Source organism: Ochotona curzoniae, unplaced genomic scaffold (assembly GCF_017591425.1).
Source record: "Ochotona curzoniae isolate NIBS_2020 unplaced genomic scaffold, NIBS_Ocur_1.0 contig_2861, whole genome shotgun sequence".
Classification (NCBI taxonomy): domain Eukaryota; kingdom Metazoa; phylum Chordata; class Mammalia; order Lagomorpha; family Ochotonidae; genus Ochotona; species Ochotona curzoniae.
The window spans coordinates 694,464-715,571 of NW_024465620.1; the positions used below are offsets into that span (position 1 = coordinate 694,464).

The 21,108-nt window shown below is 62.5% G+C and overlaps 2 protein-coding genes and 1 non-coding gene across 5 annotated transcripts; all 3 read left to right on the forward strand.

The window, feature by feature from the left end:
- Positions 1–1,094: 1,094 nt before the first annotated feature.
- NOP53 (NOP53 ribosome biogenesis factor) lies at positions 1,095–6,004 on the forward strand. 3 transcript variants are annotated; one of them, XM_040977884.1, is made up of 13 exons: positions 1,095–1,340; positions 1,963–2,027; positions 2,447–2,561; positions 2,788–2,987; positions 3,238–3,308; positions 3,587–3,682; positions 4,239–4,343; positions 4,435–4,617; positions 4,701–4,876; positions 4,985–5,051; positions 5,491–5,567; positions 5,712–5,768; positions 5,950–6,004. In XM_040977884.1, the coding sequence occupies exons 1-13, from the start codon at positions 1,105–1,107 to the stop codon at positions 5,954–5,956; spliced, it is 1,455 nt and encodes a 484-aa protein (XP_040833818.1). In that variant the 5' UTR covers positions 1,095–1,104; the 3' UTR covers positions 5,957–6,004. The 3 variants fall into 3 exon arrangements, with proteins under 3 accessions (XP_040833818.1, XP_040833819.1, XP_040833820.1); XM_040977885.1 differs by having other exon boundaries at positions 2,453–2,561; XM_040977886.1 differs by lacking the exon at positions 5,950–6,004 and having other exon boundaries at positions 2,453–2,561; positions 5,712–5,772.
- LOC121155187 lies at positions 5,086–5,195 on the forward strand. The gene has a single exon (XR_005883630.1). It is a non-coding gene; the product is annotated as a small nucleolar RNA SNORD23 (small nucleolar RNA).
- A 4,769-nt stretch (positions 6,005–10,773) lies between the features above and the next one.
- SELENOW (selenoprotein W) lies at positions 10,774–13,535 on the forward strand. The gene is made up of 6 exons (XM_040978276.1): positions 10,774–10,889; positions 11,766–11,790; positions 11,885–11,938; positions 12,054–12,128; positions 12,228–12,325; positions 13,255–13,535. Exons 1-5 carry the CDS (start codon positions 10,861–10,863, stop codon positions 12,306–12,308), a joined length of 264 nt encoding a protein of 87 aa, XP_040834210.1. The 5' UTR covers positions 10,774–10,860; the 3' UTR covers positions 12,309–12,325; positions 13,255–13,535.
- The last annotated feature ends 7,573 nt before the right edge of the window (positions 13,536–21,108 follow it).

Genomic DNA, 21,108 nt, shown 5'->3' on the forward strand with positions numbered 1-21,108 from the left:
CCACTGTCCTTCCAGGGCACCGCAGGCTGGTGGGCAGGGACACCAGGCTGGCCATCCTCAGGGGCGGCCTCCGGAAGTGGGGAAGAAACACAGGGAGCTCCTATGCCAGCATCCTCCCATTCCCACACAGGACGACACGGAAGCCAGGGGCGCACGGAGGCCAGGGGGACACGGAGGCCAGGGGCGTACGGAGGCCAGGGGGACACGGAGGCCAGGGGCGCATGGAGGCCAGGGGTGCACGGAGGCCAGGGGCGCACGGAGGCCAGGGGCGCACGGAGGCCAGGGGTGCACGGAGGCCAGGGGGACACGGAGGCCAGCAGGAATGATTTATTCTCCGGTTCCCCTCACGGCGCGGGGTTCTGACATGCGGGACACTCTGCTTTCAGCCACACCATTCCTCTAGGTCTCATATTTCCAACCTCCCTAAGGATGGGGCAGGAACACCCGATGTATCACTCAGGTTTCTGACTTTCCCTTTGCAAGACAGACATTTCAAGATTTATTTTTACTGGAAATGTAGATTTATAGACAGCAGGAAAGACAGATCTTCCGACCGCTGGTTCACTTCCCAAATGGCCACAGTGGCCGGAGCTGAGCTGATCCGAAACCAGGAGCCAGGTGCTTCTTCCAGGTCTCCCACACGGGTGCAGGATCCCAAGGCTTTGGGCCGTCCTCGACTGCTTTCCCAGGCCACAGGCAGGGAGCTGGATGGGAAGTGGAGCTGCCGGGACAAGAACCTGCGCCAATATGGGATCCCGGCGCTTGCAAGTAGAGAATTTAGCCATTGAGCCATCGCGACGGGCACAGATTTTAAAAAAACAGAAACAAAATAATCAGTAGCCGAAGGCCTCGAGAGGACGGGAAAGTGCGCCGCTCGAGGAAAGCACCGCAATCCTACAACATCCCGATACACGCCACGGCCCGGCCGCCCCGTTAGGAACCTGCAGATGCCGTTACAAAGGCCGGAGGAAGAGACGCTTCCCCGACTCCTCCGCCTAGGAGGCGGCCCCGGAAGTGCGTCACGGGGCAGGGTGGGGGAGCTGCCCCGAGTGCGTCCCACACCGGACTTCCGGACGCCAGAGCCTGACGTCGGCCTTTGCCAAGATGGCGGCGGGCAGTGGCGGCGCGAGCGGCGGCGGCGGCGGCGGCAAGGCCAGGAAACGCGATGGCGATTCCGGCTTCCTGGGGCTGCGGCCCACCTCGGTGGACCCGGCGCTCAGGCGGCGGCGGCGAGGCCCGAGAAATAGGAAGCGGGGCTGGCGGCGGTTGGCCGAGGAGCCGCTCGGGCTGGAGCTCGACCAGTACCTGGAGGACGTGCGGCTGCAGGAGCGCACGAGCGGGTGCGTGGGGGCCGGGCGGGCGGGCAGGTTGGGGGTCAGAGCATCTGGGGTCGGGCGGGCAGGTTGGGGGTCAGAGCATCTGGGGTCGGGCGGGCAGGTTGTGGGGTCGGGGCATCTGGGGTCGGGCGGGCAGATTGTGGGGTCAGGGCATCTGGGGTGGGCGGGCAGATTGTGGGGTCGGGCGGGCAGATTGTGGGGTCGGGGCATCTGGGGTCGGGCGGGCAGTTTGTGGGGTCGGGGCATTTGGGGTCGGGCGGGCAGATTGTGGGGGCAGGGGCTGGGTTATGGGGGTCTGGGCTTCCAGGGGCGTGCAGGTTGTGGGGACTGGTGCTTCCGGGGCTGGGTGGGTGGGCAGGTGCATGGGGGCCGGGCACCTCGGCTGGGCGGCAGGTTGTGGGGAAGTGTGTGGGGGTGGGGGGCGGGACGCCGGGTGTGCCTGTTGCTGCCAAGGCGGGGTGCTTGGGTAAAGGCAGGTGTACTCGGGCACAGAAGGTGTTTGAGTAGAGAGCATCAGTGCCCGTCCCTTGCCCGCTGCATCTTGTCCTGTGCGCCGAGGCGGGACGCAGCGGCCGGGCAAGGTGCTGACCCCACTGCACCTCGGCGGCTCTTGTTTCCATCTCAGGGGCTTGTTGTCCGAGGCGCCCGATGACAAGCTCTTCTTCGTGGACACTGGCTACAAGGCAAAGGGTGAGATGGGACGAGGGGCGAGGAGGGGGCTGCGGTGCTGACCCTGAATCCCGTGCATGTGGGGCACAGGACCCCAGGAGCAAGCAGTGGTGTGGTGGGGTGGAGACTGCTGGAAGGCGGTCTGAGAAAGTGGAAGTGAGGCCGCCCTGTCGCCCTGGGCGGGAGAGTGGAGGGGGCTGGGGGTGCTGCACGGATAAGAACTAACTTGGGGTGAAAGAAGGCAGCATGAGGCGAGATGGGGGAGCGGTTGCAAGGCTGGGCTTCGGCTCGGAGCGAGCAGCCAGGAGGTCATGCTGTGCTGTCCAGGAGCTTCTTCCTGGGGTTGCCTGCCGTCTCCCCCCGTGGCCGTCCAGAGCTGTGGGGACTGGGAGCCTCCAGCGCCCGGCCAGGCCTGAACCCTGTCTGCCCTCCTCTGCCACGGCCAGAGCTGAAGAGGAAGAGGAGCAAGGTCCAGAGGAAGGCCCTGCTGCTCAAGAAGCCGCTGCGCGCCGATCTGGTCCTGGAGAACACATCCAAGGTTCCAGCCCCCAAAGAGTGAGTGTCCCCCCAGATCCAGGCACCACAGGCCTTGCTGGGCTGCGCAGGGGGCCCGGAGCCACAGCTGGGCTGTGGAGAGCAGATGGGGGAGGGGCTGGAGGGGTGGGCTCCCGGTAATGCTGCAGGCTGCCTAGGGCCGGGGAGAAGCCTGGGGGGGTGGTCTTGGAAGGAGGCCTGGCTGTGTCTCAGGTGGTCACTTGTTCCCCTCCTGCCCCCTACCCAGTGTCCTCGCCCACCAGGTCCCCAATGCCAAGAAGCTCAGGCGTAAGAAGGAGCTGTGGGAGAAGCTAGCGGCGCGAGGCGAACTGCCACGGGAGGCGCGGAAAGCCCAGGCCCGCCTCCGCCGCCCTGCTGCGCCCAAGGCCCAGCCGGAACCTCAGCAGGGCGCGGAGCGGCCCTTCTATGACCTCTGGGCCTCCGACAGTGAGTGTCTCACACCACCCACAGACACTGGTCCCAGTGGTGCAGCTGGCGCACCACCAGAGTCCATGTGGGAGGGCTTGTCCTGGGTGATGGTCAGGGCCCGGCGGCCAGGGCTGCTGCCCACCGGTGTCCCGTCTCCTGCCCCAGCCTAGGGCGTCCCCGCTGTTCGGCCTGTGTGGTCACTGTGGCAGGAGTCCCGGGGCCGCAGCCCTGTTGTGGGCCACTCCAGAAAGCCTCGCTGTCCCCACAGACCCCCTCGACAGGCCCCTGGCTGGCCAGGATGAGTTTTTTCTGGAACAGACCAAGAAGAAAGGAGTGAAGGTGAGTGTGGGAGGCATTCTGGGGGCGAGGTCTGCCACGCCAGGGACCTCCTTCCCAGGATGGTACCCGGTCTGTGTACTGCACCCGGGAGGTGGCATGTGAGCCCTGTGGCTGTGGAATCTGGGTTTCCCCAGGGATCTCTTGGGCTGCCAGCCCCAGAACCTTTGGGGTCTGAGGGTCCTTGGGAACCCCGCTTCTGAAGGCCCTGTCTCTGGGCGTGGCCCAGGGGCGCACACCTGGAGACCAGCCCAGATCACCTGGTGGCTTCATCTCCCCAGCGTCCATCGCATCTGCACATCAAGCCTTCCCAGGCACCTGCCGTGGAGGTGACAGCTGCAGGAGCCTCCTACAACCCCACCTTCGAAGACCACCAGGTACCCACACCCCTGGCTGGCCTAGAGCTCGCACTTCCACGGGGGACACAGACCGTGTCAGGCTCAGAAGGGTTGGCTGGCTGTGTGTGCAGAGGGCTGCTACCCTGGGGTGGGAGGGCAACCCTGGCATCTGGGAGCCCCCCTTCTGAGTCACTGTCGTGGCCTTGTCATCTCAGTGACAGGCCGAGGCAGAGTTTCCTGCCAGGTTCGTGGTGCCTGTGCAAGAGGCAGCCTGGCTGTGTCTGACCTGGGGAGCTGTGGGTCCTGTCCACTGAGCATGGCTTGCGCTGCCCTGTGGGCTCTGGTTTATCGCCCAGCCTGTGCCCCTCCCAGGGAGCACCTCTGTGGCTTGGGGTGGCTATGGTCATGGCCGGGACTGGGTTTATGGCACCCTGCTGTCCCTGACAACCTGGAAGGATGTCCTGGTCCTCTGGTGGTAAAGTAAGCCGGATAGTGTATTAGCAGCGCCAGGTCCAGGGCGGGCAGGATGGCCTTGGGGCGCCCTGGGGCTGGGGAGGGGGCGCAGCTGGAACCTCCCCCACTCCACTGTCTGCAGAGGCTGCTCCTGGCCGCCCACGAGGTGGAGCTGCAGCGGCAGAAGGAGGCGGAGAAGCTGGAGCGGCAGCTGGCCCTGCCCACGGCGGAGCAGGCCGCCACGCAGGTGAGCCCGCTCCTGCCCACGCACACCCATCCTTGCTTGGTCCATGGGCTTCTGCCCTGACCTGGGCCTGCACGCATTGATACCCCCGCAGGAGTCGGTGTTCCGGGAGATGTGCGAGGGGCTGCTGGAGGAGTCGGATGGGGAGGGCGAGCCTGGCTGTGGCGAGGACCCCGAGTCTGGGGCTGCTGAGGGCTTGTCTGCCCCTGCCCGCCTGGCCACTGGCGAGAAGAAGACGGAGCAGCAGCGGCGGCGGGAGAAGGCTGCGCGTGCGTTGGTGAGGCCTGGCTCGGGGTTGGGAGGCGGGGAGGGAACCCCAGGGCAGCCAGCACTCATGGTGGCGGCCTGTCCTGTCCCCAGAGGGTGCAGCAGGCCGCGCTGCGGGCTGCCCGCCTGCGGCACCAGGAGCTCTTTCGGCTGCGTGGGATCAAGGCCCAGGTGGCACGGCGGCTGGCGGAGCTGGCACGGCGGCGTGAGCAGCGGAGGGTACAGCGGCTGGCAGAGGCGGACAAGCCCCGCAGGCTGGGGCGGCTCAAGTGAGGCCCGGGTGGGGTCCCCTGGGCGCAGGGCGCCCCTTCTGGGAGACACTACCCCCCAGTCTGGACTTTCCCAGGATTGACCCCTGACCCCACACCATCCCACAGGTACCAGCCCCCCGAGATTGATGTGCAGCTCAGCTCGGAGCTGTCTGACTCGCTGCGGACCCTGAAGGTGCGGGCGGGGCGGGGCGGGGGGCAGGACCCTGTGCCCCGTGATGACACCATCCTTGCTCCCCGTGTGCCCCCCGGGGCTGTGGGTGACACCTTGGCTGCCCCGGACTGGGCCAGGTGGGCCAGTGTCCGGGGGCTGAGGGCACAGGGTCCTGGGGGGTGGTGTGCCTGAGATCCCTGCTCCGTGGGTCCTTCCTACCAGCCAGGCCTGGGAGACTGTTCCCAGCGGTTCCCTGGTTTTCCCAGCGCCCGTCTCCTCCAGTCCCCTGGGGGTTTTCATAAGGCTCCATACAGACCCTGCCACTCCCCGTCTCCCGCGCCCCCTTTGCCAGCCCCTGGGCCAGCAGGCCCCTTAGTCCTCCCCTTGAGCTGAGGCCAGGGGAGCCTGGCGGGGATGGGGGCTGCCCCTGTGCCCTGCTGAGGCCCACACATCTCCACAGCCCGAGGGCAACATCCTCCGCGACCGGTTCAAAAGCTTCCAGAGGAGGAACATGATCGAGCCGCGGGAGAGAGCCAAGTGAGGGCCCGGCGGGCAGGCGCGGCGTGGGGGCGGGCGGGCGCGGCATGGGGGCGGGCGGGCGCGGCGTGGGGGCGGGCAGGTGCGGCGTGGGGCAGGGAGCCCAGCTGGCGGGTCCACACTGACTGCCCTGCCCTCTTCCAGGTTCAAGCGCAAGTACAAAGTGAAGCTGGTGGAGAAGCGAGCGTTCCGCGAGATCCAGTGAGTGGCATGGGGGTGCTGGCCGGGCAGGGGCAGTGGGAGGAGGAGGAGGAAGGCGAGGGTCCCCGATCACAGGGACGGAAGGACGGCCAGAACCCCCAGAATGGAGGAAGCCAGATGGCGGGGTGGGGACAAAGTGAGCCCTGTGCAGGCGCCCCTCAGTCCTGTTCTCCATCTGCAGGTTGTAGCTGAGCCCGTGGCTGGCCGCCTTCTCCAATAAAGTGCCTGTGACAGCAGCTTGGGTTCTGCGCCTGGCTTGTCCCCTCCCACGGGCACAGCATTACCCCGGGTCCCCCGTCACAGCATGGGACATTGAGCGGCTCTGTTCCCGCCCCCACAGGGCTGAAGTAAAGCTGGCTCAGAGACGGGGGTGGGGAGTGGATGCCACTGCCTCCTGAGGCAGTCAAGGTGGCTCTTCGATGGCACGTGGTGGCCCTGCGTGTGCTCTGGGCCTGTTGAGGCGCTGGCAGCAGGGGCAGCTCGGGCCTGGAGTCGCATCAGAGCCAGGGGGAGCGAGTGGCGGCTTGGCTTAGCCTGCGCATGGGGGACCAGGCAGTGGGGTCGGTGGAAGGTTAATGGCGGAATCTGGGTGGTGGGGCACAGGATGCAGGGGGCTAGCACTCTGTTAGTGTTCTAGAGGTTTCCACATTGTCAGGTTAAAGGGTGGATCTCCCTGGGGTGTTAACTTCATGAGTAGCAGGGGTTCCCCAGATTGTCAGAGCTTCAGGTGCCCACACTCTGCAAGGCCTGGGGCTAGTGATCAGGTGGTGGCTGGCTGAGGGCAGACCCTGGGTGGGCACCCCAGAGCAGAGCCGCGCTGCGCAGCTCAGGCTGGGGACCACAGCCAGCATCCCGAGGTCAGACCAGAGCTGCCGCAGGCATGTGGGCGGTGGAGGATCCCAGGCGCCTGGCTTGAGTTGTGGTCCCACTTCCGGTCCAGCTTGCAGCTGCTGGGTAGCCGGGCAGGTCAGGGTGTCTCAGCTTGCGCCTGCGTGCTCGGGGCAGGAGATGCGTGGGCAGCTGGAATCCTGACGTGTGGGGCGAGCTGCCCTTCCCACCGCTGATCTCACTCCTGGGAATACGGCCGAAGGAAATGGCCAGGAAGACGAGGCTGAGCACAAAGCAGAGGCCGCTCGGGGGAGAATGGGAGGAAGTGGTGCTGGGCTTGGAACAGGTTGGGGCCGCACGCCGGCAAGCCCCGAGCCAGCAAACAGGATGTGCAGTGAGCCGCCTCCGCGGAGCTGGAAGCCGCAGCTCCGTTAGCCCACCTCGCGCAGCTGTGATTGCACTGAGCAAAGAAGGACCGGGCGGAGCTGGCTGCTGAGGGGCTGCTCTGCAGAGAACAACAGGAGTGACAGTCGCTCAGATGCCCACGGCAGCTGGGGCTGGCACTCCATCACTGGGGATCCCCTGTCGGCGGGCCCTGAACCTGAGGGACCGGCCCGGCCTTTTTCTGTGCTGTGCTTCCTGCTAATGACTGCCTGCTGGGAAGTGGCAGGTGATGGCATGGGCACTGGGGTCCCTGCCACCCACACACAAGACCCAACCTCCGTCCTGGGCCCCTGGCATCGTCCTGGCCTGGCTCCTCCGTGGGGAGGAGCTGTGTGTGTGTGCCTTCTGCCTTTCACGTATGTAGGAATAAAGTCAGGATCTGGGGGCTGGCCTGGCTCTTCTGTCCCGTGTGTCTTCCACAGGCCTCCCTCCGGGCGGGCCTGGGCTCTCACTTGTCATTCCAGGGCAGCGTGCACACCCAGCAGGCGGCTCCTGGGAGGCCCGAGCTTGCTGTCCTGACGTCGGCTGACTGAAGCTCTCAGCCTGTGCGTTGGAGGGGTGATGGGTGTGCCCAGCCTGGCGGGAGAGCCGAGCGTTCCCTGCTGAGGAGGGATTCGGGAGGACCGCCGGCATCAGGGAGTCATCGGTGTCCTGGTGACAGCTGCGGCTTCTGGGAGGGGCCGAGGCACCCTCAGGCGGATGCCTGGTGATGGGTGTGTGTGTGCTGAGGGTGTGCTGAGCCTCGCCCCACGATGGGGCAAGCAGTGGGGCTTTATGTACTTCGAGATCTTGTTTAGTTGGAAGGGTGTGCTGCAGAGGGCTCCTTTGCTCTGCTCCCCGAAGGCTGCAGTAGCCAGGCTGGGCCGGTCTTAGTCCTCAGCATGGCGGCCAGCCTCCCCCACAGCCACGAGAAGCAGGAGGACAGAAGGCACCGTGTGTGAGAGCCCACCACAGGGTGTCGCCCCCCTGCCCATCCTCCACCTGTCCTCCCACTCATTGCCAAATCCACACATCCCTCCATCCATCTGCCTGTTGCCCATTCACACGTCTGTCAGACACAGGGTGGAGCAGGAGACCGGGTGAAGCCATCGCAATGTAGGTTCCACTCAAACTGATCTGTGCCAACACAGACCTGGGGTGGTGACCTGGGGCCCTGCAGGCAGGAACTCCCCAGGCTCGGAAGTGACTGGCTCGATCTGGGAAGGGGGCGTGGTGCCACTGCAGGGTTATACTCCTTGCTGTGTCGGACAAGCAAAAAGCATGACTGGCCAGGACAACCTCACTGTGTCAGGGTCCCCCTCAAAGCTCCCAGACTCCTGGGGTACTTAGTCCTCTGTAGCCTGCACCCCGACATGCTTCCTCTGGGTGCTGCGTTCACTGGACTAAGCCATGCCAGATTCTTGCAGCCTTGGGGTGGCGTGCTTCCGGCAGACCTATGAGGCCTGGCAGGAGCTCAGCGGCCCTCTGGAGAATTCTGCCGCCCACCAGGGAAAGGCATCTATAGGCCAAATTTCAACAATCAAAAAGCTGGCATTTAAGGATGCAATGCGCTTAACAGCCAAGGGCTGCTCTGGGACAGGAAGTGCAACCCACCCCTTTCCCGCAGGGAGATAAGCTTATCTCCGGACAGGAAGATAAGACCTCTTGGTGTGAACAAATGGCTGCACTGGCTTTCCTGTCCAGTGTAGGGCTTTTGCTCAGTTCAGATAAATGTGAACTGTGATAGTCCCCATCACATCCATCGATTCAGTGGATGATGCTGAACCTGCTGGGTGGGCTCACGTGCCGACGATGCACGGCGTGCCCTGCTGTGTGTGTGAGAGAGGGACTCGCTGCCTCCCTGCTGGGCTCAAAGCAGGCAAGACAGAAGGTCTCAGGGTGCGTGTGCTAGTGTGTGCTGGGGTGAGGGTTGGGTCAGAGAGTCGTGGGGCTGGGGAGCTGTGGCCTGCGGCGGGAACAGAACAGGAGAGCGAGCCTGAGGTTCTGTTTCCCACATGGATGCAGAGTCCCAAGTTTTTGGACCGTACTCGACTGCGTTCTCAGCTCCTGGTTCTTGGCTTTAGCATGAGCCCAGCTCTGGCCTTTGCAGCTATCTTGGGAGTGAACCAGCGAGTAGAAAATCTCCCTCTCTCTGGCTCTCCTTCCCTCTGTAAAATCTTTCAAATAAAAATAAGTAATCATAAAAAGAAACAAAAACTCTGCTAAAGGCACATGAGCGGCTGCCCTGTGCCTGGCCAAGCTGGGGCAGGTGGTGGGCGAGGCACTCTAGTGACCCCTGGTGGCCATGAGGTTGTAGGGCTGAGAGGATTTGCAGTTTTGAATATCTTTTATGTCTCACTTCTGCAAATGACTCCTCCTCTCCCCCTGCTGTGCGACGGAACTTTATTTCATAGGATGGTTCCTGGCTGTTTTTCTCACTGAGGCTGGAACACAGCAGAATAAACGACTATAAAAGAAGACGGGTGCCCAGCGCAGTGGCGCAATGGCTAAATTCTTGCCTTAGAAGTGCCAACATACCATATGGGTGCTGGTTCGTGTCCCGGCTGCTTCACTTCCCATCCAGCTCCCTGCCTGTGTCCTGGTAAAGCAGTCAAGGACGGCCCAAAGCCTTGGGACCCTGCACCCGTGTGGGAGGCCTGGAAGAGGCTCCTGGCTGCTGGTTTTGGGTCAGTTCAGTTCCAGCCATTGTGGATCTCTGTAAATCTGATCTGCCTTTCTAATAAAAAGAACTAAATCTAAAAAAAAAAAAAAAAATTGACAACCTGAGGGATGGCATCCTGTATGGGCACTGATTTGAGTCCTGGCAGCCGCATTGCTGATTGGGGTTCCCTGCTAATGTGCCCTTAACCAGGGACATGCAGAATAAGTCACAAGGAGCACTCCTACAGGACAGGTGGGCACCTGTATCAGGTGTTGGAGACCCCAAGCCCAATGCTGGGCTCCAAGCCTGCCCCGCCAGGCAGCGGGCTGAGCTCCTTCCCCAGCCCCGGGCAGTGCGTCCTGGGGCTGCCCACACGCCAAACGGGCCTGCATGGGGAGGTGTCCCCTGCAGGAGCCAGTGTAGCCAACGGGTCCTGGAGATGCACACGGGGGAGGAGGTCTTCCCTCCCTCGATGCCCACAACAGCCCGGCCCTAAACCAGGCCAGAGCCAGGAGCGGGGGCTTGCTGTCCCCGGTGGGAGGGCGCATCAGTCATGCGCCCACTCGTGGCCATGTTCTCGCCACCTCCCCGAGGACCCGAGGGGGGGTTGCTGCAGGTGCGGCCCAGGGTACACGTTCGTGCAATCAGTGGACCATGATCTTGCAAGTCATCACATCCATTTTCCAGGCCGGGTAACTGAGGTTCCAGCACCCTGCATGGGCGCCTTTGCAGGGACCTGCATGGAGGCGGCATCCGGGACCTGTAGGTGGACTGGCCCCCCCTCCCCCCGTCCGCCTCGCCCCTTCGGACTGTACCATTCCCTTAGGAGGGGGACCTGGGTGGGGCCGCGCAGAAGGCTGCTCCCGGGACCCCCTCTATCGGGATGCCCCCTGGTCCATCACGGGCTACAGGAAGGTGACTGCGTGGGAGCCTGGAGGTGGCGGCTTGTGGGGTGCTCGTCTCGCGGTCGGGTCCCCCTCGGCCTTCCGCTCTCCCCTCCGGCGGCGTTGGTTCGCGCCGGGGAAGGTGGACGCGCGGCCTGGTGCGTCCAGGGCGCACTCCGCTCCGGCTCCCGCACGCCCCGCACACCCCGTGCGCCCCGCACACCCCGTGCGCCCCGCGCCGCCCGCTCGCTCCTGCTCTGCGCCGGCCCCGCGGCCGAGGCTGCGATCGCCGGCCATGGCCCTCTCCGTGAGAGTCGTGTATTGGTAAGCACGGGCACCCCGCGCGCCGACGGAGCCGGGGGTCGAGTGGCCGGTCGGGGTGCACGCACGGGAAACGGGCCCTCCCTGGCCGCGGGGCCCGGGGCCGTCCACACACGCGGCTGCCGGGAGCCTCAGCTCGGAGCAGCTGCGCAGGAGGGAGAACCTCGGCCGCTTTTGGCCCTCGTTTCCCCTTTCTCCAGTGTACAGGCTGAGCAGCCACTGGGTGGGGGCGCCTGGAAGCGCTCATGTTCCAGAAGGTTCCTGCGTTTGGCAGAGCTTTGAGTGGAGGCCTTGCAAGCCTGAGGGGGGGATGGAGGCCCGTGGCCGCTAGCCCCACGCCTCTCCTGATCTCAGTTTCCCCATGTGGCGTAGGGGAAGGGGTGACCTTGCCAGTTACAGCGTCCCCCCAATTCCTGAGGTCCCTAAAGAGAAGTGGAGTTAGGGGGCCGCGCCCTTTGTTCATTCCCGTGGCTCCTAGCAATGGGCTGGTATGCAGTAGCTGCTTAAAAAGACAGGGATTCAGTGGATTTCCCGTCCCCGTTAAGTGTCTGGCCGGAGTGGGGCGCTGGCCGGTCAGGTGCAAACCAGGGACAGCTGGGGTCAGGGTGGCCGGGGTCGTGCTCCCCTGGGCTGAGGTGAGGGGCTGTGCACTGGTGGAAGCCACCCCCCCCCCCCCGGATTTCCAATGCCGAAATGGCTCTGGCAGGTGAGGTATGGGGGGGGGAGCTTGAATTTCCTGCTGGAAGTGGGGGGCGGGAGTGCTACCTCGTTCCTAACCCAGCCTCTCCCTCTTCTCCGGCTCCTCCTCCCGCTCCCGCCCTCTGCCTGGCTGGGGTCCCTCTTCTCCCATCACCCGGACCCTCTCCTGGACTCCCCCAGTGGCGCTTGAGGCTACAAGCCCAAGGTGAGCAGGTGGCGGGGAAGGTCGGCCATAGCCTTGGCCTTGGCACTCTGGGTGGTGACCTCGTCCAGGTCGTGACCTCTCACCCTGCCTTTAGTATCTTCAGCTCAAGAAGAGGTTGGAAGAGGAGTTCCCAGGATGCCTGGACATCGTGAGTCTGGGGACCACGAGGGGCTGCAGCAGGGGGGAGGATGGGTCAGCTGTGCGCCCCAGCCCCCCGCCATTTCCTTCCCCTGGGGGTCCTCAGTCTCCCCTTCACTCCCCAGCGTGGCGAGGGGACCCCCCAGGTCACCGGATTCTTTGAAGTGATGGTAGCCGGAAAGTTGGTCCACTCCAAGAAGGTAAGGCTGCTTCCCGCCCATGCCAGCCATGCCCACCTCCCCCCTCCAGTGTGGGGCCGGCACTGGGGCCCCAGCTGACCCTGCCCCCTCCCTCCGCAGAGCGGTGATGGCTACGTGGACACGGAGAGCAAGTTTCTGAAGCTGGTGGCTGCCATCACAGCTGCCCTGGCGCAGGGCTGAAGGCCCTGAGGGCAGAGGTGAGGCCCCCTCCACCTCCCCATCCCAGGGGTGGCCCAGAGCCTGCGGGGCAGCGGGGCGTGCTAGAAACCCAGCACTCTGCCTCTGGGACTCTGGGAGCTTGTGGTCCTGGCCAGGAACCCCATCCCAGCCCCTGTGCAGCCATCAAACTGGACACTGCTCCCCACTTCCTGTGTCAGCAACAGAATTCCCACTCCTGGCACTTCCGACAGACTCCAAGAACATTCTAGAACTCACCCCCACATCACCACGTTAAACCCCACGGGCAGTTCAGGAACACTGTAGAAGGGCTTCACTCCGGAACTGACCAGCTGCCCCCAAAGCAACCGCAGAACTGGCTCGGCTGCCCCAGGACGCTGTGGACTCCCAGCCCGGTCCAGCCCGGTCTGGCCTGGGGACAGGCTGGAACCTGCAGCACCTCTGTGCCTTGATTCCTGAGATCTGGTGCTGAGCTGGGTGCTGGGTCATGACCCAGGATGCTGCAAGGGGGCAGAGCTGGGGCTGCTGGCTGTGCAGGGCGTTGTCACACCCACCCCGTCCCTTGTCAGTAGTCAGCGTGGCAGCCCTGCGCCCTTCACCCTGAGTTCACCTGGCACGGGGGTCATCCAGCACTGACCAAAGCGGGGCTTTTACCCAGGGTCACAGAGATGCGGCCCAAGGCCCTGGCAAGACTCTCCCAGCGCAGAGGGGCTCCTGTGCATCGTGCTGAGGACCGAGTGGGCACTCGTGGCCGTGGTGGCCAGCAGCCCCAGACATCCGCCCAGCACTCAGCCGGTCGAGCCCCACCTGCACGCTGATACCAGCTGCTGTCCGTTGTGTGTCGTGCATCTCAGTTGACCTCTGGCCTGCCTCCTCTTCTGCACGACCCCCAGCCTGGCCTTGTCCTTGTACACACAGACCCACTCGCCCCCTTTCTCTCTCTCCGCAGTCCAGGGACCTTGACTGGCCCCCCTCGGCCTCCGTTTTATGATGGGAAGAACCGAAATGTCTGCCGGACGCCTGGTCTTTCCCTGAAGTTCCTGCGGCCGCCGTGTGGGGGTGCAGGTGGACGCCCCTGAGCCCTGCCCCTCTCCCCATACCCCTGTTTTCCATCTGTCTCCAGCTTCCCTCCCAGAGGGAGTCCAGGAGAAAAGGGGTGGGAAGGACGCGTCTCATGTTGTAGCGCTGGCTGCAACGGCGCACAAGTCAATAAACATTGGATGAACAGAAGCCTCTGTGTGTGTGTGTGCAAATGGCCTGTGGGGGCGCGTCTGATTCTGTCCTTCCAGTCCCCGTCACTGGCCCCGAGTCCAGCAGCAGCTCTGACGCTGTGCCCAGGGGGACGGGTGCAACCGCGGTGGAAGATTGAAGAGCAAAGATCTCCCTTCCCCTGGCTCGCTGCCCCCGGCTCCCCCCAGCATGCCCATGGCAGCCAGGGCTGGGCCAGGCTGAAGCCAAGAGCCTTGGCTAGATCCACCCCATGGGTGGCAAGGAGCCGGATGGGAGCAGAGTAGGCGGAACCCCTACCGCTGCTCTGCGACAGCATGGGGGTGCCCCAAGCCACATCTGCTACATCACAAGCTCCGCTCCAGGGATGTGAAGTACAGCAAGATGGAGGCTGCCTGGCCCTGGACTTGCCAACATGGGTGGTGGTCTGCTGGGGCCATAAGTGGCAGGCAGACAGGGCTGAGAAGTAGGAGGGTGTCGCCTCGGCAGGTGGGAGGCCACACAGTCCCAAGGTTGGGGTGCTGGCAGGGTGGGAGGAGTCCCCTGGGCTGGTAGGTGGCTGCCTCCTGCCCACGTCCTCTGTGGTCCTCCCTCTGTGCAGGGCACCACCTGAGCTGCCGTTATCTTGTGGCAGGTGTGGAAGGTGGAGTTCATCGCCTGCGTGTTCATGTATTTGTGCTGTAGCATCATAAATATAGAACTAGTCCCAGACGCGGTTAGGAATCTTTAGGCAGCCCAGGTTCTGGTCTCGGGACGCCACCAGGAGCTTCTGTGGTGGCCGTTGGTGCGCCCAGCGTGACGGGAGCGGTTAGGAAGAAAGTGGGACAGCTGGAAGCAGGTGCCACGTGGTCAGCATGGAAGGGTGTGTTCAGGGCTCAGCGAGTCTTCTCCTACAATGCCAAGTCCCCTGCCCTGTGACCCTAACCCTAACCCCTTCCCTCCCACCAATGCCCTCCCTCCCTGCCCTGTGACCCTGCACGTCTGCTCTCTGAACTGCGTTGCAATACACAACTGGCGCAGGAGCTGAAGATGTGACCGGCCAGTTCTTACAGATACGATGTGTTTTATTACTTCATGCAGATGGTTGCTTAACCCGTGATGCCACCGTGCCCGCCCCCCTGGCTCGGAATCCTGAGCCGGCGGGGCCAGCAGTAAGGTGCAGCAGCTCAGCCACAGCGTGTGCCCCGGCATCTGACATGGACAGTCATCCCAGGCTGAGTGGGCTGTTCCACCTCCAATCCAGCTCCCTGCTGATACGCCTGGGAAAGCAGCAGGAGAGGGGCCCAAGGGCCCTAGCATCCACCTGGGAGGCCTGGAGGAGTCTCCTGACTCCTGGCTTCCGACCTACCCGGCTCCAGCCATGGCAGCCATCTGGGGAAGCGAACCGAGGGAACTGTGTAGCTGTGCCTTTCAAGTAAATCAATTCATCTTTTTTTTTTTTTTAAAAAAGATTTATTTATTTTTATTGGAGAGGCAGATATACAGAGAGAAGGAGAGACAGAGAGGAAGATCTTCCATCTGATGATTCACTCCCCAAGTGAGCGCAATGGCCAGTGCTGTGCCGATCCAAATCAAGGAGCCGGGAGCTTCTTCCAGGTCTCCCACGCAGGTGCAGGGTCCCAAGGCTTTGAACCGTCCTCCACTGCTTTCCCAGGCCACAAAGCAGGTAGCTGGATGGGAAGTGGGGCCGTTGGGGTTAGAACTGGCACCTATATGGGATCCTGGTGCATGCAAAGCAAGGACTTTAGCCACCTGGCTACCACGCCAGGCCCACAGGCCTGGATTTGACCTCATCCTGGCAATAGGCCGCTGCCACTTCGGGCATCAGTGCTGGATCCAAAGCTGGAGGAAGGAGGAAGGTGGATCTTGGGTCCCTTTCCATTTCTGGTTTTATTTATCTATCTTACTAGATGTTTGTGTCCTGGCAGCTCCACTTCCCATCCAGCTCCCTGCCTGTAGCCTGGGAAAGCAGTCGAGAACAGCCCAAAGCACCCGCGTGGGAGACCTGGAAGAAGTGGCCTTGGCTCCTGGTTTCAGATCGGCTCAGCTCCAGCTAACGCAGCCATTTGGAGAGTGAATCAGCAAATTAAGATCGTTTCTCTCTGTCTCTTCTTCTGTTTATAAATCTAACTTCCCAATAAAAAATAAATCAAGGAGAAAAAAGAGTTCGTGTTCTCTTTTGAAAACATTGGCCTTTGGGCCCAGATACCTGGACGGGCTGCATGTGAGCCCTTGTCTGCCCTGGGCTCCTCGGTGGGTGTCTGGCCCTCGGGGGGTCGTCTGGAGGGGCAGAGGGGGCGCCCGTGGTCCCCAGGCGGTGTAGTGCCCCGACCCTCTGTCCCTGGGACCTGATTCTCTCCTAGCCCGGCCTGGGAACATTGGAGCGTTTGCTGCCCATGGGACCAGTGCAGGGCAGTAGGTGCTGTGGGTGGCCACACGGGGGCAGCCGAGCGCCGGCCCAGTGGGCAGCCGGCTGAAGTCAGGCACCGTCTGGACACCTGGTCATCGGTCAGACTTCTCCTGCCGTCCAGCACCCTGTTGGACACCTGTATTGCTATTTTTGCGGGGGGACCTGAACAGAAATTCTCTACCGTGCAGAAATAAGCCCATAGCAAGAGACCTCATTGCAGCCAGCATCTTGAGCAAACTTTTAAAGATTTCTTTATTTTTTATTGCAAAGTCAGATATACAGAGAGGAGGAGAGACAGAGAAGAAGATCTTCCATCCATTGATTCACTCTCCAAGTTGTCGCAATGGCCAGAGCTGTGCCGATCCGAAGCCAGGAGTCAGAAGCTTCTTCCGGGTCTCCCACAGGGGTGCAGGATCCCAAGGCTTTGGGCCGTGCTCGACTGCTTTCCCAGGCCACAGGCAGGGAGCTGAATGGGAAGTGGAGCTGCCGGGACATGAACCGGTGCCTATCTGGGATCCTGGTGCGTGCAAGGTGAGGACTTTGCCACGAGGCTGTTGCACTGGTCCTTGAGCAGACTTTATTCTTAAGGGCCGACATTGGGCTTGCGAGGGGCGGAGGGGACGGTGCAGCCACTGTGGGTCTCAGGGAGCACCTGGGCCACGCCCTGTGCTGTGCGCCCCGCTATTGCAGACAGCGGCACGCACGGACCCACGCTGTTCTCGCTGTCACTTTGTGCTTTCTCTGGGACTCAGGGTGACACTTGGCTAACTTCTCTCCTGGGGCTGCGTCTTGGACCTTGCTCGGCTTCCCATGATCTGAACAGTGTCCGGGGTCACTGGCCAGGGTCTCCCTCTACTGGAATGTGTCTCTTGCTTTTCTGTCGAGCACAGAGTGGGTCTGGGGCTGGGAGAGGAGACCCCAGGGGTGTGGCGTCTCGGCCTGCCTCGGTGTGGCATCGCTCCCTGCGCAGGTGTGGGGCCTCAGGTGTCCCGTCGTCAAGGACACCTGCCTGGCCGCCTGGGAGGCGTCGTGCTGCCCTGACGCTCCTCTTTGTCAGGTGGTGCTCTCTGCAGGTCCCTGCGTGTGACTCTCCTCCTCTCCAGGCCCGACTGCTCACCTGTGGCTGCCGAGGCTCAGCGAGGTGGCGTGGCTTGTCCCAGGTCATGCGACGGACCCCGGGGTGCCACCCTGGAGGAGTCTCTCTCATGGAGACAGAGCAGGAGAAGGCTAAGAGGCAGGAAGGGGGAAGAGAAGGGATGCAGGTCAGGGTGGAGACCAAGCATCCAGAAAGGAGGACAGGGAGGGGACGCGGCAGGCAGAGGACAGTGACGCAGGACAGCCTCGTGTGCTGCCAGGGTCAAGGTGCTGGCTTGGTAGGCATCTGCAGCCTGCATTTCAGTTTGAAAGCTCCTGGTGTGTGCGTGGGGCGGCGGGGGGAGGACAGGAGGGAGAAACTGAGGGATGCCCTCCCCACCCCCACTGCACCTGCTGCTGTAACTGAGTTCTCAGCCACTCAAGAGGCTGCTCAGGGGGGGCTGGGGGAGGAGGGGCAGGCGTCTGCCGAGATGTCCCATGTCCCCTTCGGCTCCCCGTGACCTGCTGAGCGTCTGCAGACACTGGCCTAAGAGGATTGGGCCAGGTGGGCAGTTAGAGGCAGGTCAAGGCCGGGGAGGGGCCGGGGGGGTAGCGGCTGTGCAGGGACAAGGGCAGAAATACAAGTGGGGACGTTTCCTGGAGCTTCCTGAGGCAGGTCACACCTCCCCCCACCCCCTGCATGCAGGGGTGAGGCCAGGGCTCCCTGGCACATCCAGGTGTGCATGCGTGTCTTGGGAGATGCAGGGCGGGTGCTGGGGCGGGGCTCTGTCTGCCCAGGAAGGCGGTCACACACGCTCACGTCTGGGGTCTGCTCCTCCGAGGCTGCTGGGGTCGCGGAGTGGCCTGGTTTTCACAGCTGCTAAGCCCCTTGGTTCCGTGTCCTTGTCTTGCTGCCCCTTGCTCTCCCTTCTGTGCTCTCCCTAGCCCTGTGCCGTGTCACCGGCCTTCAGTGTCCCTTGGGCCTCTCTGAGGACCAGCAGGGTCCCTCCCTGTGTCCTGGCGGTCCACACCCCCACCCCGCCCCACCCAGGCCCCATCACAAGCTCTTCCAAAGCTCCGTTAATTCCCGGTGCTGAGCAGGGCCGGCCCTGGCCTAAGAGGATTACAGCGCTGAGCACTCAGGCAGCCCGGAACAGGGTGAGAGCATCAGCTGGTTCGGGGGTGGCAGCCAGCACGGACGCGGAGAGGGGCCCCCAGACCCGAAAGACACGCTCTGTGGGTGCAGACCCGGCTGTGCCTGGACCCTTGTCTTTATGACCAAATAAGAGCTTCTCTGTAGCCTTCCTCACACCACACAATCGTCTCTACAGGACGTAGAACCCTGAACGTAGGGCCCCGTGCTGGGGCACCTAAGATGAACCTGCTGCCTGTAGCACAGGCGTTCGTTGTGGGTGCTGCTGGTTCATGTCCCGGCTGCTCCATTTCCCATCTAGCTCTCTGCTTACAGCTTGGGAAGCTAGCAGAGGATGGCTCGAGGGCTTGGGACCCTGCACCTTCATGGGAGATCCAGAGGAGGTTCCTGGCTCCTGGCTTCGAACTTGCCCAGCTCTGGTCCGTCGGGGCCATTTGGAAAATGAGCCAGTGGATGGAAGATCTCTAACTCTACCTGTCTTTTTTCTTTTATGTTTCTTAAATATTTATTTATTTTTACTTGAAAGACATATTTACAGAGAGAAAAGGAGAGAGAGATCTTCCATCTGCTGGTTCACTCCCCAAGTGACCACAACGGACAGTGCTGAGCCGATCTGAAGCCAGGAACCAGGAGCCTCTTCTGGGTCTCCCACATGGGTGCAGGGTCCCAAGGCTTTGGGCCGTCCTTGACTGCTTTCCCAGGCCACAAGCAGGGAGCTGGATGGGAAGTGGAGTGGCTGGGATGTGAGCTGGTGCCCATATGGGATCCTGGTGACACAAGGTGAAGATTTAACCATTAAGCTCTCTTGCTGGACCCTTGTTTTATTTGAAAGGCAGAGTGACAGAACAGGAATTACAGGGAAGGCGCTTCTGACTTGAGTGCCTCACTCCCCAGACTGGCTGGGGGTCTCTAGGTCCAGCTCAGCCACCGGAAGCTCTCACGCTGCCCTCACCCTGGGGACCGGAACAGCAAGGCCGGCTGCAGCCACCAGGGCGCGCCCGACAAAGCAGGAGCCGGAGACGCGGTGTGGGGAGATGCGGGCGGTGCAGGGTGTGGGGCGAGGGGCAGCGTGGGGCGAGGGGCAGGGAGAGGAGAGGTGGTGGAGGGCGAGCCGGCCTGCAGGCTCCTGAGCTGTCTCAGAGGGTGAGGAGACAGCCAGCGTTGCTGATTTGGAAAGTTTATGGTGCATCTGCATGCTGACTGCCCAGGTGTCCATCCCTCTGCTCTCCTTTTCGGGGGTAACACAGGATTTAGGACAACAGGAAATTGGGTGCAGGGGTGGCGGCCTGAGGGAAGCTGAGCAGGGCCTGCAGAGATAACCTGAGGATGGGTGGGCTTGGAATGTTCCGGAAGGGCCTGGGCCTGGCTGACGCAGCCAGGTAAAGGCAGCTTGTGATGTCCAAGAAAACATTTCTTAAAGATACAGCATGGGGTCCGGCGCAATAGCTTAAAGTCCTCGCCTTGCACACACCAGGATCCCATATGGGCGTTGGTTCTGATCCCAGTGGCCCTGCTTCCCATCCAGCTCCCTGCATGAGGCCTGGGAAAGCAGCTGAGGACGGCTCAAAGCCTTGGGACCCTGCGCCGGTGTGGGAGATCCAGAGGAGCCCCCAGGCTCCTGGCTCCGGATCGTCTCAGCTCTGGCTGTTGTGGCTGCTTGGGGAGTGATTCATCAGACAGAAGATTTTCCTCTCTGTAGAGCTGACTTTCCAATAAAAATAAATCTATGAAAAATACGGCGTATTTTATTTATTTGCAAGGCAGAGTTAGAGAGAGGAGGGGAGAGGCCTTCCACCTGCTGGCTCACTCCCCAGATGTTCGCAGTAGCCAGGGTTACGCCAGGCAGAAGGCAGGGGCAGCTGGAGCTTCCTCCAGGTCTCTCACCTGGGTGCAGGGCCCAAGCACTGGGCTCATTAGCAGGGAGCTGAATTGGAAGTAGAGCAGCTGGGACTCAAACAGGTACCAGTATGGGATGCCAGCATTGCAGGGGGCACAACCAGGGCTTGACCCGCTGCTCATGCTGGTGTTAACAAGTGGTTCGACCCGTTGCAGTGTAAGCTCTTATTCCTTTTCTTGCACGACTGTTTATACTGCTACACTACATTCTAGGCATTTGCGCACACAGTGTGTGGTCAGTTTGCCTGTTTCTGACAGCAAATCCTGCAGTGGCTTTGGCTGGCATGGCTGACAGGGAACGTTAGCTGTGAGAGTTGGGGCGGGAGGTGGGTCTTCCAATCCATGAACATGGTATACTGCACACCTAACTCCAGTTCGCCCAAACGCCCACAGCAGCAGATGCTGCACAGGGCCCAGACCCAGGGAACTCAGCCCCCGCAGCCCACCCCTGCTGCCGCCTGACCTGGGGAGTGGTGGTGTGCATCTGTAGCAGGCAGTGGCTGGGGCCAAATCTCGGCACTGCCCTGGGAGATACGGCATCTTCACCATTGCTCCCCGCGGGGCAAGCATTGGAAAGAAACGCCAGATTCTCTGCAGGGATTCCATGTGGGGGTGAGGGCAGAGTTCCAGGTTTCTGCTGGACCTGGTGTGGACCAGAAAGAAAACACCTATCGCAGCCTAAATCAATGTCCCCCCTCCCTCTGCCTCCCCCGGGCACATCTCTCCCCTCCGCCCTGGAGAGGCTGCAGTTCTGGGCGAGCTGAGTGTGACACAGCACTGCCCTCTCCTCCACAGGCCCATCTGTCGTCTCCCTGCTCTGGGGTGGTGGAGCGGGAGGGGAAGGCGGGGGGTGGCGTGGGGACAGAGGCCTGGTCCTGGGATTGGCTTCCCCCAGGAGGCCGTCCGGAGTTGTCCCCCTCCCTTTCCGTATGTCACCCTAATGAGAGCTGCCCTGATTCCCCAGCTGGCCTTAATGTCTTCCCTGCAGGAGGCACGGGGACGGGAGACGGGTTACCTCTGCGGAGGCACAATGGCAGCCAGAA

Excerpts from the sequence above, each read along its gene's own strand:
- NOP53 (XM_040977884.1), top strand. The coding sequence starts at position 1,105 with ATGGCGGCGGGCAGTGGCGGCGCGAGCGGCGGCGGCGGCGGCGGCAAG. Across the intron at positions 4,877-4,984 it reads CGCAGGCTGGGGCGGCTCAA|GTACCAGCCCCCCGAGATTG; the intron begins GTGAGGCCCGGG and ends ACCATCCCACAG. Across the intron at positions 5,568-5,711 it reads GAGCCGCGGGAGAGAGCCAA|GTTCAAGCGCAAGTACAAAG; the intron begins GTGAGGGCCCGG and ends GCCCTCTTCCAG.